This window comes from Anabrus simplex, chromosome 9 (assembly GCF_040414725.1).
Source record: "Anabrus simplex isolate iqAnaSimp1 chromosome 9, ASM4041472v1, whole genome shotgun sequence".
Lineage (NCBI taxonomy): Eukaryota > Metazoa > Arthropoda > Insecta > Orthoptera > Tettigoniidae > Anabrus > Anabrus simplex.
In genome coordinates this window covers 15,510,952-15,526,508 of record NC_090273.1, presented here as the reverse complement: position 1 = coordinate 15,526,508, position 15,557 = coordinate 15,510,952, and the positions used below count along the sequence as shown (strand labels likewise).

At 38.3% G+C, this 15,557-nt stretch overlaps 1 protein-coding gene across 5 annotated transcripts in view; it reads left to right on the top strand.

Annotated features, from left to right (window-relative positions):
• Positions 1 to 15,557, top strand: part of grp (serine/threonine-protein kinase grp) — a 120,262-nt gene that overhangs the window by 57,686 nt on the left and 47,019 nt on the right. For 4 of the 5 annotated variants that reach the window (XM_067153785.2, XM_067153782.2, XM_067153783.2 and 1 more), the window contains one exon: positions 8,768 to 8,977. The exons of the other annotated variant lie outside the window; for it this stretch is intronic. In XM_067153785.2, coding sequence (XP_067009886.2) covers positions 8,768 to 8,977 — 210 coding nt within the window. The remainder of the gene's footprint in view (positions 1 to 8,767; positions 8,978 to 15,557) is intronic. 5 annotated transcript variants of the gene reach the window in all.

The following is a 15,557-nucleotide window of genomic DNA, read 5'->3' as shown; positions in this document are numbered from 1 at the left end:
CGTGTACGTTTAATCATTCGAAAGGTCGCATCTTTGCTATTCCTATTTGAATTACCACTTTGTAAGTACCTGGGGCTCAAAAATACATTACGGTAGACCTTGCAATTGGGTCAAGAGATTAAGCCTAATGTTTTGTTTCTATTCTGCAGATTTGGGAAACTTATTTTGTAGAAGGTAGTACAATGTCATTCTGTCTTCACTATTTTCCGAGAACCAGACTACCCAGAGGCACTGCCGCGCAGGCATTGAAGGTCTATTTTTGTTCCCGCTCACAGGAGGTGAAGGGAAGCGGTTTGGTTAACATGGTAGCTGCCTGTGGTGTTATGTCGCGATTGCAGGACGACCCTAGATTTTTCGCACAAAATTCTGCGGTTGGGAGGTCATAGATTCGGCGAAATACATATCAACATATATATTGGCAAAGTTTTCTTGTACCATATCCTCATCAAATGTCAGCTGTCATCAAGGCGATCTGATTCTTTATCTCAGCAAATCAGAAAAGTGTGGGAGTACAGAGTCTGTACCTTTATTGCAGATTACTTAGCCAAGATATTCTTGATGTAAGTTAAACTTAAGGAATCTGTACCTCAAATTACAGTAGAACCTTGATAATTCAAAATCTCGCCTAATTCGAAGCAACTCTCTTTTCCGGAAACATGAGGCACGACCCACTTCAGCATGTCTAAAGTGTGCTTCATATCTACTAAGTTCAAGGGAAATTGTAATTATTCTGTATTCGTCGTTTTAAGGAACGCCACAATATCACGTTCCAGGTGAGAGTGCGGAGAGGTCGAATCTGCGAACACTGTTTTTGTTCTTTTTTTTTTTTTTAATGCTGAGGCCAAATGGACCTACAGTTTAAAGGAGAGAATTTAAGATTTAAATAATGAATTGACCACCTTCCGTAACATCACTAAATTCAATGGCTTTAACAACTCCTTCATAAACCGCATCATCAACAAATTCAAACACCGTCCTAAAACCACTTTATCTAAAGACATAACAAAACCAACTGCATTTTCCACTTTCACTCAAGATGCTTATAACATAACTAATATTTTTAAAAAAACACAACATGAAAATTTCTTTTAGAACTAACAATAGAAATTTGGATATTTTACACAACTCTAAATCACTAAATAAATCTAATGCTTTTTCTAAATCTGGAGTGTACAGATTCAAATGTAACAACTGCAACTCCTCCTACATCGGACAAACTGGCCGCAACTTCAATATCAGATACTCCGAACATATCAACGCCATTAAATACAATAGATTCTCTGCCATAGGACAACACATACAAGACTCCAAGTATAGTTTCACTAATTTTGAAAAAGACATGAAAATACTTAAAATCATGAACAAAGGCCCCCTCTTAAACACTACTGAAAATTGCTTTATTCACCTTCAACCCTAATTTCAATTTAAACGACATTTCTGAAAAACCCTACATCCTTATCGATTTCCTAATTCTTCTTCTCAAAAATTCTAAATTTCAAAACCCCACTTCTATTTTCCATGCCTTAGAAAGTTCCTAGCCTCATTTTCTACCTCGAATAACCCACCCTCCTAACCCACCCTAAACTACCCCTCCATCTATCTCCCTATCTTATACTTCCTCAACACCATTCAATTTCAATTTCTTTTATTCTTCTCTTATTCCACTATTCCTCTTCCTCTATTAATTTATTCTATCTTTAAAAAAAATTCCACCTTCATTTCGGTTCTTCTCGTTCATATTCAACTCCTGCCTTGCGCCGATTTCGACTACTTCAATCATGGCCTGAATTTTTTACGTTTTTTAAAAAAATGTGCACTGTGCATTTACGTTTCCATTTGTTTGCGCTTTTTACTATAATTTTTTATTTTCACAGTTGTTTTTTTCACATCATCTGTTCTAAGAATTCCATAGGAGCACAATTACTTATTCAATTATATTGAATTATATTGTATTTACCTATATACTTTCCTGCAACCGAAGAAAATTACTGGATCAACGGGATATTCTCCATTTTACTTTGGCGTTTGAAACCACAGTGCCTGATGTGAAATATATCGCGCTGATCACCGGGAGCTGGCAAGTCACTTCAATAGATCTACTCATCTTCAACTCCTGCACGATTATGGATCTTCGCATGTATTCGATTATGATATGACTTTGTGCCCGACAGTGTTTAAAAACTAGCTCATTTAACCGTTCTCCGCTATTCATAAACATTATAAAACTTTGCCTAACACTGCGTATGCCATACTGCCGCTCAGAAAATTACGCACTGTTTTCTTTTAAGTGACTTACATTTTACTTCTTAATTTTACAGTGTCTACCCCTGTTCATTTTTATATCGCCTCTTCTACTGATCCGGAGTGTACTTAATGTTTTATTTCCTTTTCCTATGCATTGTTTTTCATGTTTTAATCGACTGATGATGACCTGGACTAGGGTCGAAACCGGTACCACTTTTACTTATTATTAAATAAGAATGTAATTCACTACATTTCTTATTCTTTTGTATTGAATAGGTTGAATCTCTTTATCAATTATTTCAATTTTAACTTGAACCAATTGTTTATTTGATGTATCTTTTAAATGTACTGTAAATGGATTGTAAATATCTGAATTCCTTGAATAATTTAAGCATCCGAAGTTTTCGCCTGTATTTTTCATCAAAAAAGTGCGTTAATTATGCGAGAAAATACGGTGTTACGGTATGCATTTTGTTGCGTGTGTCGGTGTGACATAAATATTATTATTCGCTTAAGTGTCATAAATGAGAATGATTAGGTACATTTTCTTGTAACCATTTTTGTTTTGTTTTGAATTTAATGGTAAGTTCGCATTGTAACTGTAGATATGTATGCTTTTTATGTTGACCTTTTTTCACCATGGTGGGATATATGTGATGAAATCCAAGAATTAAAATCTTCCTATTTTTGGCTTCTAAAAGTTGGCAGGTATGTAGGAAGTGAATTATTGCAAAATGCTAGTGTGAACATGGTGATTAGCAGGAGGGTACAGCAGGGTGATGCATTCTACCTAAGTGTAAGAAAACTTGTTTGGAACAAGGAGAACCAAGGAAAAGTAAAGAGATAATGTACAAAAAAGTACTATGTATACAAAAAAGTACTATGTACCCACACTGACGTATGCAGCTGAGACTTAGACTTTGACTAGCAGGCAAGAGAGTAGAATTTAAGCCAGTGAGACAAAATTCCTTAAGAAGTATGATAGGACTGTGAGAAATGAAGATGTTAGAAAGAAAGTTGGGATAGGAAAGCTAAATGAGAGAGTTGAAAAGAATAAACTAAGGTGGTTTGGACATGAAAAGGGATGGAGGAGAATGGAATTCCAAGGCAGATGCTGGAGGCAAAGGGCAAGAGATCAAGAGGAAGACCTAGAATAAGGTGGATTGAATCAGTGAAGAGCAGCATAAGAAGACTAAATTTAGACTGGGACAAGGTCGTGGAAGAGGAATGGTGGAAAGAAATAAGATGGAGAACTGCCATAAATACCCCGACCCGGCAGGAGCTGGATAAGAGGAAATGATGATGGTCACTCGATCCTTTTATGGTTTCCCGCCATGGCACTTCTCTCGTAATTTAGACATGCCAACCCTTGCCGCGTCGCAAAGTATTCTAAGACCCATTAGTGAGTGCAGTCGCCTTGATTCACATTTCAAACCTTTCTAATGTCATGTATGAAACTATTCCCGAAATATATCCAGTAAGGTGCATTTACACTGTTCAAATAATGCACTTGGATAAATCACTGACTAACATAACCTTCTGCAACGAATGATTAAAAAAACACACAATTCAAAGATGAGGTCAAATTATGCTGGCTCCGCTGTGCAGATGTTTATTTTTTGGACTACTGTACTGTTTGCATTGTTTTTTTTTATTGGCTTTACATCGCACAGGCACAGATAGGTCTTACGGCGACGATGGGACAGGAAAAGGCATGGACTGGGAAGGAAGCATCCATGGCCTTAATTAAAGTACAGCCCCAGCATTTGCCTGGTGTGAAAATGGGAAACCACGGAAAACCATCTTCAGGGGAGCCGATACTGGGGTTCGAACTCACTATCTCCCGAATACTGGATACTGGCCACACGTAAGCAACTGCAGCTATCGAGCTAGTGGTTGGGCGGGGGGTGGGCAACGGAAGCCTATAGAGATAGATATGAAGATACTGCTATTTGCATTTTTTTTTTAGATGCCTTGTACTTGCACGAAAAGTTCCCAATGCCCTTAAAACCTTGTGGCTTATCCAACTTTCCTAAGACGAGGGGAAGTCTCACTTTTGGAGTTTAGATTCACAACTTTCAGTGCATTTATTTTATTATCCCCAGCTGAACAGGTTTTCATATTTGTTCTCTCGTGTTGTTCACACCTTTTAATACTACTTTCCTCTCATCTTTAGATATGGTAGATATAGTTTACACTACCTGCAGATATATTTCATGTAGGATGCTAAAAGGTTTGTTTTTTCACCTATTCAATACATATAAATTTTAGAAATTAGGAATTTATTATTGATTCCACTTGAGACATGTTTCGCCCTTCATTGAGGGCATCATCAGTCAAATTATCACCTCAAGGCAAAAAAATCAGGTACCTGGTTAGTAGTTGACATGCACAAATTAATACATATTATTAATACACATACAAAAATTAAGTATGGGAAATAGTTGTACAAAAGTGATGGTTGAACATATAGGTTTATAGATGAAAAGTCCGCACCAATGTGTAAATTAAAATAGTAGAGTTCGGCAGTGGTGCTCTGGAGAACAGTTGACGCAATCATAGGAAAATATAAAGTTTAAAAATATATACATTATAACAATTAAGGGAGAAAAGTGTAGTGTTCGGCGTCAATGTTTGTAACCAAAAATTAATGTCAAAGGTTGGTAACTATACAGTATTTAACATTGTTCAATTGAACAGTTGAGATAAAGTTTTAAAAATATTTACATTATAACATTCGGCGTAAATGTTTGTAATAAAAAAATGTCAATGGTTGGTAACTATATAGTAATTACATTATCTAATTGAACAGTTCAGAATTTACAATTATATACATAATTACACAAGAGCAGCTTGGTGCGCAAGGATAAAAAATTCTAGTACCAAGTGCGTCCTGATGTTTTAGAGGTTGGAAGAAGGAATTAGCATTGACATTTCAGAAATATGTAGAGCGGTTTATTTTAGTTAAAATTACCGGGGGTAGGGAAATATTTCGTAGCCAAATGAGGTTTTATAGGCATCAAGCTGAAAGTTGTCTGGTTGCAGCACCGAGATCGGTACGGAGACTGGTCAGTGTGGATGGAGATTCATGGGTATTCCGTGCGTTTGAATGGCAACAATGGTGACAGTTATTAGTGGGTAATTGCTAATTAGGAAAATGTTGCGGGTTGAAACTTTCGCTTATTCTTTTAGTTGACTTCTGTAGCATCGAATGTGATGTGAAGACATCGGTGTGAGATGCCGGTGAGACAAATTGATATTGTTCCGTGGAATAAAGTATGGCGGACTTCGGGATGAAGTTATTGTTTTTTACTGGTCTGGTGAGATAGAATAGAGTTGCTTGTGTTGTGAACTGCGGTGGAGAGATTAGAATGTATACGGCAACTGCAGAGTCAGAGCGTTGTAGCTGGGGTGAGGCATCTTCTCATTCTGACTGCGAAGATACAACACGAGAAATAAGAACCACTCGACCCTCAAAAACACAACAACACCCAACACAAGCAAACAACATTCATCACACTAACAAAAAGGCATCACTTGATACATTTCATGTCGGAAAATGTCATATTTAGTGTTTCTATATCCCTGTTGGATTGTTTTTATCCATATATTCAGTAGTACGTTTTGTTGCTTAACAAGGGTTAATGTTTATCTCCTGTAGAAACGTCTTAACGAGGTTTTACTGTACGGTATATCATAAATGTCATAAAAGAATACTAAAACTACATTATCCATAATTCATTAAACAAACACATCCATAAGTTCAATAGTAAAGTTTAGGAATGTGCAACGTATATGATGGCGAAGTGTGACAGGAATCCGTGTGATGATGAGGAAAAGGAAGATGTGCCTCAAAGTGTTCGAGTTTGGCTCTTGTGCAGGCATCAAACATGGCCCGAAGTCTTCAGGATTTTCTTCTGTCATGAAGTGATGCGCCAAAATCTGTGTTAAATTCAAGTGCAGTGGTTACTGACTGCCTTGAAAATTTGTTTGTGCCTGGGAGTGTTTAGAAGAAAATCTCACTTTTTCAAAATAAGTCGTGGACATAATGTACCAGTACAGGGTAAAATTTGAGATGCTGAAAACTTCTTGATATCATTACTTTGTGTATATATGTGCATCCTAATTTTCCTCTCATTTAATAAGCACAGTATTCAGTTTTTTTTTTTTTTTTTTTTGTAAATTCATGTTGAAATAACGTAGATACTTCAACAGGTTTAGCAAGGAGCGAGTTCTTAAGAATTGATTTCAGTATAACAAATTAAATTCTGAAATTCTGAGGTCCCCAAAATTTTGTTATATGCTGGTATTTTACTGTATTATTTGGTGTGTACAAATTGATTGTATGCTTTTTCGTCAGCTGTCTGTTTCGCCAGTGTTCGCGGATTCTGCACAATGCCTGCTATGTTATATTGCAAGGCTCCTTAAAACGCTCGATAGAAAAGAATTATGGTTTCACTCGAACTTGAAGCACACTATACACAAACTGGAGTGAAACTGCGGAAAGCTGCCCCTGCACGTTCCGGAAAACGCGTTCTATCATGACATGGATAAATTTTGAATTTAAATTACTCTGTAACATGCTCTTGTTTTAAAATATAAAGATAGTTTTGAATTAATTCTTAATTTCAGTAATGGGACCGACTTTGTTCTTCAAATTGCGAATTATCCCTATTTCGAATCAGTTCAATTTAAATAACATGCAAAACCGTATCTCATGTTTCTGGGAAGAGCTTCCAACGTAGTTGGTCCGTTATTGGACATTTTATAAATTTTCCAGCCAACTCATTCCTGGTGGCCAGCGTTCCGCCCCAGTGTGCTAAGTCGGGCTCATCAGTTAGTATATAGCACACCCACCAGGACGCATGGCCAGTGCATACCGTGGAGGCCACTGCGTAGGCTACTTGAAGCCACCGGCAGTGCCAGTGCACTAGGAGAGAATTTGCCTCATTACCAAAAATTGATGCCTGCCTGGCCATCAGATGATATAGATATTGATTCCCACACACGAGGTTTACCTTGCCTTCTACTAGGGCTTAAGATAGCACATCTAAATTGACAAGCAGCTAGTCAGATCCCGTTTCTCTATGGGGTTGGGTATGAAGTGAGATACATCTCTCTTGGCGATTTTTATGACCGGATGCCCTTCCTAACATCAAACTTTTTTTTTTTTTGCTAGTTGCTTTACGTTGCACCGACACAGATAGGTCTTATGGCGACAATGGAATAAGAAAGGTCTAGGAGTTGGAAGGAAGCGGCCGTGGCCGTAATTAAGGTACAGCCCCAGCATTTGCCTGGTGTGAAAATAGGAAACCATGGAAAACTATCTTCAGGGCTCATCAGGGGAGTTAATGGGATGAAATGAATGACATAAGATAGTGGGAAGGGAGGTCAGACTCGGTGGCAGCACATAGCCTACTCCTGTCAAATAACACCAAGGTGTCTGCTTAAAGTTTAACGTCGCCATCCGTCGGATGAATCACCATCAATTTCATGCCCTCCCTCCATATGAGCACTGCAGAGAGGCTTGGAATTTAATCCAGGCTTTTGGCATGCAATATAGTGATTATAAATTGTATACCACCACCTCCCTTGCCCTGCCGGCCGACATTCTGATGGTGAACATTTTTCGACTAACGGAACTCGAACCATCGTGTCAGACCGTTTAAGACTTCAATGCCCTAACGATCATGGCAACCAGGCAGGCTGTATACTATTATTATTATTATTATTATTGTTAATTAGTCTCATTTCGGCCAACCCTGGTCTATTCATTTCAAGTCTCCTTTGGGGCTTTGACATTTGACCATTACTTCCGCGTTCATTCTCGGAGTTATTCCTTTCTTTCCTATGCCCATGCCTTTTCTGTTTTTAGCTTCAGCTTGTGCTGGAAAATACGGCTATTTGAAGTTTATTCTTGAGTGAGGCATGCTTCTGGATGTCATTACTTATGAGCTGCAGTTCTTAAAATACTTTTTCTACCTCTGTGAACCAGGACCCTTTGATTTTCTTTCCCTGATCAGAAAAAAATATTCACTGTCCTCTGACTCAGTAACCCAATTTAAGAGCTTTTCTTTGTTCTCCTGAATGGAGTTCCCTGTTTTACCCTGTCAGGCAATAGAAATTGGTGTGGGGTCTCTTATCATCCATGCCTCATCAAAGTGATTTTCATGCAATTATCTGGTAAGGCATAGCCATATGCTGTATGCTGGCCTTTTGGTGCCAAATTTTATCCATTTACAATGTGCCTTTTATGTTTTTGATTTTTTAGCAGTTGTAGAGCACTACTACACATGACTTTAAATTATCTTTGCTGCACTGCCTGTCCTTGTCTAGTTGATTTTTTTTCTTTCCATATTTTACTGTGAGTTTAACTATTCTGAGTTGCAGATTCTGTACTGTTACAGGTTATATTAACATATTGTCGGACTAGTCATAATATTAGATTTATGGGTGTTTAATACGCACTTATCCTCCAAGAATTTTGATCTTAAGTTAATAACGTTTTTCTTTCCAACTCCAGAACTTCCTTGGGACCAGCCTACTTCAGACTGTCTTGAATATGTGGCATGGAAGGATGGCAAATGGGCAAATTTAACCCCTTGGAGCAAGTTGGACAATATGGCATTGTCACTGCTGCGGCGTATCCTTATGCCATTTCCTAAGAATCGGTATACAATCTCAAGCATAAAAGGCCACCGGTGGTATTTAAAGAAGTTTACCAGAACCATAGGTAAATATTAATTTATTGTAATGAAAATTAATAGTGATAGTGCCCTAAAGCTGGGCTACTCTTGACAGTTTTTCTGTTAGAAGTCTTATATTTCCTGTGCTTATATATCCTTATAACCATCTGATTTTCAGGAGGTTCTTTGACAGTCTGTACATTGTACTTGGAAACTGAAACCACAGCATTTGAAATCCAACAAATGGCTCCACATTTATTGCTTTTTACTTGTATTTTGAATGGCCTAGGTCTACAAATTTATGTATATAAAAGAATAACTGTCATATTTTATCCTTGTTCAGTAACCACTACAAACTGTTACAGGTCGATGTCCACCCTCAAACTTCATTTCTGTAATGCCTTCGTAGGCCCTTGTCACTCTACTCCACAATATGCTGTGCAACAACATAATTTTTACAGCTCGTCCATTTCTTGTTGAGTGATACGATCCAGGGGATCTGTTGGGCTGTGGTGTTTTACATTATAGAATACTTAGTATTGCTGTCATTTGCTCATTGATCTGGGTTAAAAGACCTTTAAGGAATCTATTAAAAATATTTGATCTGGACAGTGCAGAATAGTATAATTACCTACACCATCAGAAAGTTAAGAATTGTTCTCTTGTATCTCTCTGTGTGCAACTGATTATACGCTTGGGGAAAGATCCTTCTGAAATATGTGCACACATAATCACAGGTTAATTTTTGGGTAGTGGGTGCAATACAAGAAAAAGACAATCCCAAATATCCTGAGGGACAATTGTGGGTCTTACCATATTGTAGCCTTCATCTGTGACTGCAACAAACTTGTAGTCTGTTTAAATTGTATAAAGTGAAAACTCGTTAGCATGTTTTTGAAGCAACTTACATTTTTTATTGTAATGCCATACGTGTGGGAGAACTTCCTAGAGATAAAAGGCAGGCATTATGATTTGTGTGTTTGGTCTGATGTGATTTAACTGTACTACTGACTGAAATACATATCCTGAGTGCATTGCTCGTCAATAACAAAGCTCAGCACAAATCTTCAAGCAGTATACATAACTTTGATGGCCTTTGACAGCATAGGCATCCTCTGCACCACAAATTACAGTGGAAGTCTGTTATAATAAGAATTCATGACAGTGAAATATGTACTCGCTATAGTGGATTGTCGTTATATCCGATTTTTTGTAAAGTCGGGAAAACCTCCATACATCTTAAAATCGGCATTAAATGGCAGTCGGTTTGTTCAAAACTTGTGTTTTTGCAGATGATATTCACACCACAGCTTGTTTGTTGTTTTTTGAAATCCGATACTGCGTGAAAGTGTATTTAATTTCATTCTGTAAAACATATATTACCGTATTTCTCCTAATCCAAGTCGACCCCCGCTTTTTCCTTCCAAAAGTTTTATAGTCAGGCCTAAAAAGTGCTTTGTAAAACCATATAAATGTCTTTCGTATACAGCACACATTTTTAGACTATTTGTAGACGCCAAACATTGCCTTTAGTTATGCCGTATTTTTTTTTTTCTGCTGTACAATTATGCTTTATTTCAGCGGGTTTAATAATCATTAACTTAAAATTGGCATCATAATATCTAAGGGAACTGTTGAGATTTTGACAGCAATGCACACTCCACGCGTCTCTACAATACGACGATCCATCAGGAAAATATTCTTGTTTACTGTAAAATTGTTACTTTCACTCAGCGTCAGATATAACTGGCTGCCGCTACACGCACTTCTTGTTTGCCGGATTCGGCCAACTTCTGCAGCTTGCCATGTATAGGTCTTAATCTCTTTGAAAGTCAACGAACGAATTTATTGCGCCGCGGTATGGCAATTCTGCCCTTGTACTTTTGTGCACATACCTCACAATTTCGTCTTCGACATCTTTAAAGCGTCCTTGTTGCGGGCCATTGAGTGAATTTTTTGTGCAGTTCGCATTTTAAGCTATCTTTGTCTTCACGGTAACAGCGAATATTGGCTTTAGTTAGGCCTATGCCGTATTTTATTACAGCTGTACAATTATACATTTCTGAGTGTTTAATAGCCATTAACTTAAAATTGGCATCATAACATCGGCATGAACCCGTTGAAAATTTGCCTACAATAGCTGTTCCACGTATCTTCAAATATGACGATCCGTTACGAAAATATTCCTGCTGTCCATAAAACTTCATTTTACTAAGCGTCAGGTACTCTGCTACTGAGTACCAATGGCCTTTATAAGAATTCGCAGGCTTTACATGTTTTCATGCCATTCTGCAGGTTTGAGAAACGTTTTTGTAGAGGATAAGAGAATGTCATTCTCTCTTCACTATTTCCCGAGATCCAGCGACGTTACACATGTACAACGGGTCGCCGCGGGTAGCGATGTATGATAAAGAGGCGGTCGTTTGTCAACGAGTTTTGTATGCGCGCGTGCGGGGGTGAAAGAAACAGCTTGGTTACTGCGGTAGTTGCCAGTGCTGTTCATAACTGTTAGGCCGCGAATGTTAAACTACCCTTTATTTTTCACATGGGATTCTGAGGAAAAAACAGTCTTGGATTCGGAGAAATACGCTATCACTCCAGAGGCTTTTGTGGCAAACATTTCGGTTTTCTTCTTCAAACGGCATCACCTAAATTAACCAGATATGTATCATGAAAACCTGTTTGAAACGCATGTATAGAAATGATAACTGTCTCGCTAAAAATTGACATGAGAAAAGCATATCTGCCAACTTTCCCGATTTAGGCGTGAGACTCCCGATTATTCTATTATATCTCCCAATTTTAGCTTATTTTTTTGGTGAACTTCAAACATTTGATTTCAGATTCCGCCATTTCAACATTGTACGCCTGTGGCTGGCAGCACTCGCTCATTGGCCGCTTTCTAATGAAATATCGATGTTTATTGAAACCTGTATATCGATTGTAAATTTCTCATTCTCGGGTGCTACGTTCGTGTTCGTTCACATCAGTGTGGACGATTCTGGAGACTGGTCGCTAGATTTGGAGTCTCTTTTAGTAATTTTATGACAGAATTTCAAAGATAGCGACTAGTAACTTCATTTGGGGACAATTCTGGCGAATTTTAATTTATTGCTTGTAAAAACAAAAATAGCATTGCGCTTTGAATTATCGCGCGGGCGCGTGGCGCGATATATTAACCCGTTAAGTGGGGAGGTCATAAAAGAGGAATTCCTGCATAGTGGGGAATCATTTTCAGTAAATTTTTTCTTTAGAAAAGAAATAGTTTTTGCCAACCTACACCCGCTTAAATATTATATTATGTTAAAATTAGCATAAAATTATACGTTGTGGCGTAAATTGTGTTATTATTTACAATTAAAACGATTTTTCAATTCATCCAGTGTCAGTGCAAAAATTGCTTATGTGCCATTTCTTATTTACTCTTTCTTATTTACTCCGATTCGGAGTATTATTTGTGTTGCTTATATTAATTCAAAGTTGAAATGCGTAACGCACAAATAAAAAAGTATCATATACTCCAAATAATACAGACATATTCACTCAAATATCACATTTTCCTGAAATAAAATAGAAAAATTTACTCACCACGTAGGCCTATAACTTGCCATTGAAGAGGGCAGCGAGTAATCCATGAGTTCATTCATCACAATTTTGTCACCACATTACACAAAATTACACTACACTGTTCAACACTATTTACACTAATTATTTACACACAATAGCTATAACAAATGACTGGAGAAAAATTGAAAAGAACTATTTCAGGATGGTCACTGATAGTTGCTGGCACGCAGAATGTACAGCGGTCACCGAGTGTAGACTACGATCTTCTCAGATTCCCAGAGTATGGAACCTGAGACTCGCTGGCATATTTTCAATGCTCATACTTCAACTGTATGGTATAGCCTGAAGCAAGGAGAGGGGCACAAAGCGACATTGCATACTACACAACAATACTGAGTGTCCCGCCGCTGGCCTTTCGCCACGCAAACAACGCATCTCTTATTTGCGTGCAGTCTTGATTTCGAGGCTGGATTGAAATCTGGAAAATGCCTTCCCGAGAATCGAGTTGACAAGTCAACGGGTGCGGGTCTCACTGATCGAATTGGCAAGGCTGCGTTAGGGGTAGCGTTCGCATACTTCTGAAATAGTTTCTGCACAAATTGATTACGAAACTCCAGCTGAGTGAATTTACCGCCGTGTTTCTTGTATATCACAAAAGCATTGAACACTGTTATATCCAGTAGGTGTCTAAAAATCTTGTGGTAATATTTCTTCATATTTTTCTCGCCATACTGTATGGCACGATACATTGATCCGATAAATCCACCCCTCCCATTGAGTCATTGTACTCAATACATACGACCGGCTTCTCTTTGGTTTCTCCTTTCTTGTTTACAACAGTGCGCATTTCCGCGTCATGAATACTACTCAGCATGCAGACGTCTCTCTTGTCTTTCCACTTCAAGGCCATGAGTTTGTTTTTATAGGCAAAAGCCACCTCCCCTTTTTTCAGCTTTTTCCCCATGACGTCCTTCGGAAGATTTTTTCTGTTAGATTTTACAGTGCCGACAGCGTCTGTCTGAAACTCATTGAGCTGATCGAAGAGTTCCGGGCTACTGTAATAATTGTCAAGAGCTATGAGATATCCCTTATTTAGAAGAGGTTCGGCTAGAGCAAACACTACTTTCGAGGGCTTGGTATACTGAGAAATATTTACCCCACAAACCTCATTTACTAGCTCAGTTTCCTTGCCCGTGTACCACAGGATATTCCACACATATCCTGTTTTAGCCTCACATAATTTAAAAGATTCCATCCCGAAACGAGCTTTCTTCTTCGGAATGTACATTTTCCACCCCAAGTGACCTTTCCAAAGGAGTAAACTTTCGTCAATTGATAGACGATCATCTGGTAAATAGGACATTTTAAATTTTGATACAAGAATGTCTAGAACTGGCTTCACTTTGTAGAGTTTTGGGGATACTTGCCGATCGTAAGCCTCATTATCTGAGAAATGTAAAAATTTCAGTAGAACGAAAAAACGTTTCTCGGACATGGTCTCGTAAAACACGGGCGTAGCAAACAATCTATTACGTGAAAAATAATGAGACAGCTTCGGCTTTTGAATTATACCCTGAAGAAGAAAGATCCCAAATAAAAGTTTAATTTCTTCCTTGTTAGTAGGAACCCAATCCCTCTCCCTGCTTCTCCTTTTCATTTTAGCTGTTCCTATACTAGCTTGTATTGACTGCTGAGCGTACAGATTAGTTTGCTCTGCAATAAGTTCGCACAGTTCATCGTCAATGAAATGCTCAAATATTTCGTCCGGTTCTTTTTTATTTAAAAGTTCGCCCTGAATTCCACTTTGGTATGTAGCTGGAAATCGGGCTCTCTTACATCCACTTACATCCCAGTCATTAGGCGGAGTAGGAGGCAAATCACTCTCACTTTCTGACTCGCTACTCTCATCGGAGCTCGAACTCGACACCTGTCCACGGCATCTAGGCAACAGGCCTACTCCGGCGGAAGCACTCGTGCTTGGAGCATCTAATAGGGGGATAGTTTCACAATTACTACCTAAACTAGATCTACAATTCTTTTGGACATGTTGACTACAAATAGGAAACGCTACATGTAGAATTAAAACAATAAATCACAAGATAAATTTATATACCAACAAAACAACTTATGCGAGCTGAAAACATTCACACCGGGACACGGAATACTACGCTCGTCGCGGCACACTGACTGAGCTTCTCGCCAAGCGCCACATAGGTTGTTACATAAAATCAGCTTCATGGTCCGTATCGCACTTCAATAGATTCACAATTAAGTATTTATTTATTTTCCACCTAGTCGATACAATGATTGCTTAAGGCAATTTTTAATGGTCAAAAGTGGTACATGTTTCGTATATTATCAACATCTTCAGCCACATAACACTGTTTATATTTTTCATCTAAACAGTGTTATGTGGCTGAAGATGTTGATAATATACGAAACATGTACCACTTTTGACCATTAAAAATTGCCTTAAGCAATCATTGTATCGACTAGGTGGAAAATAAATAAATACTTAATTGTGAACATAGGTTGTTCTTGCGCTACGCAGCTATGTAGCAGATAATACGGGGATTCCTAGACGAGAACTGCTTAGATACACGAAGGTGAAAAAAAAATGTCAGATGGCAGCACCTCTCGGAACATACAGAGAAAGTTTCAAACCTACTGCTTGTTTCGTAACGGAGTTAAAAAATAAAAACTTTCCGCGCTTCACATGACGTGCGCCCACCATCGGGCTCGCTCAAGCCGTGTCACCTGAATCGAGCCCCACTCTACGGGTTAATCTATGCATTTGCTAAGTAATGGGATCTAAGTGCACGACTGATTCACACATGTGGAGCATGAGTACATACTATTTTCGGTATGCTTATCAGAGACCGATCATCTCACTCGCATACTTCCTGGGAGGGAATAGAGATGTGTAGATTTTACCCTCGTATAGCAAGTCGGGTTTTGAGACAGAAAAATATATATATACTGTGGTACTCCTGTATTGCACAAGACATGTAGAATAAGCAGTTTTGACCAATTTTATCTCCTGATTTTCATATCAAAATC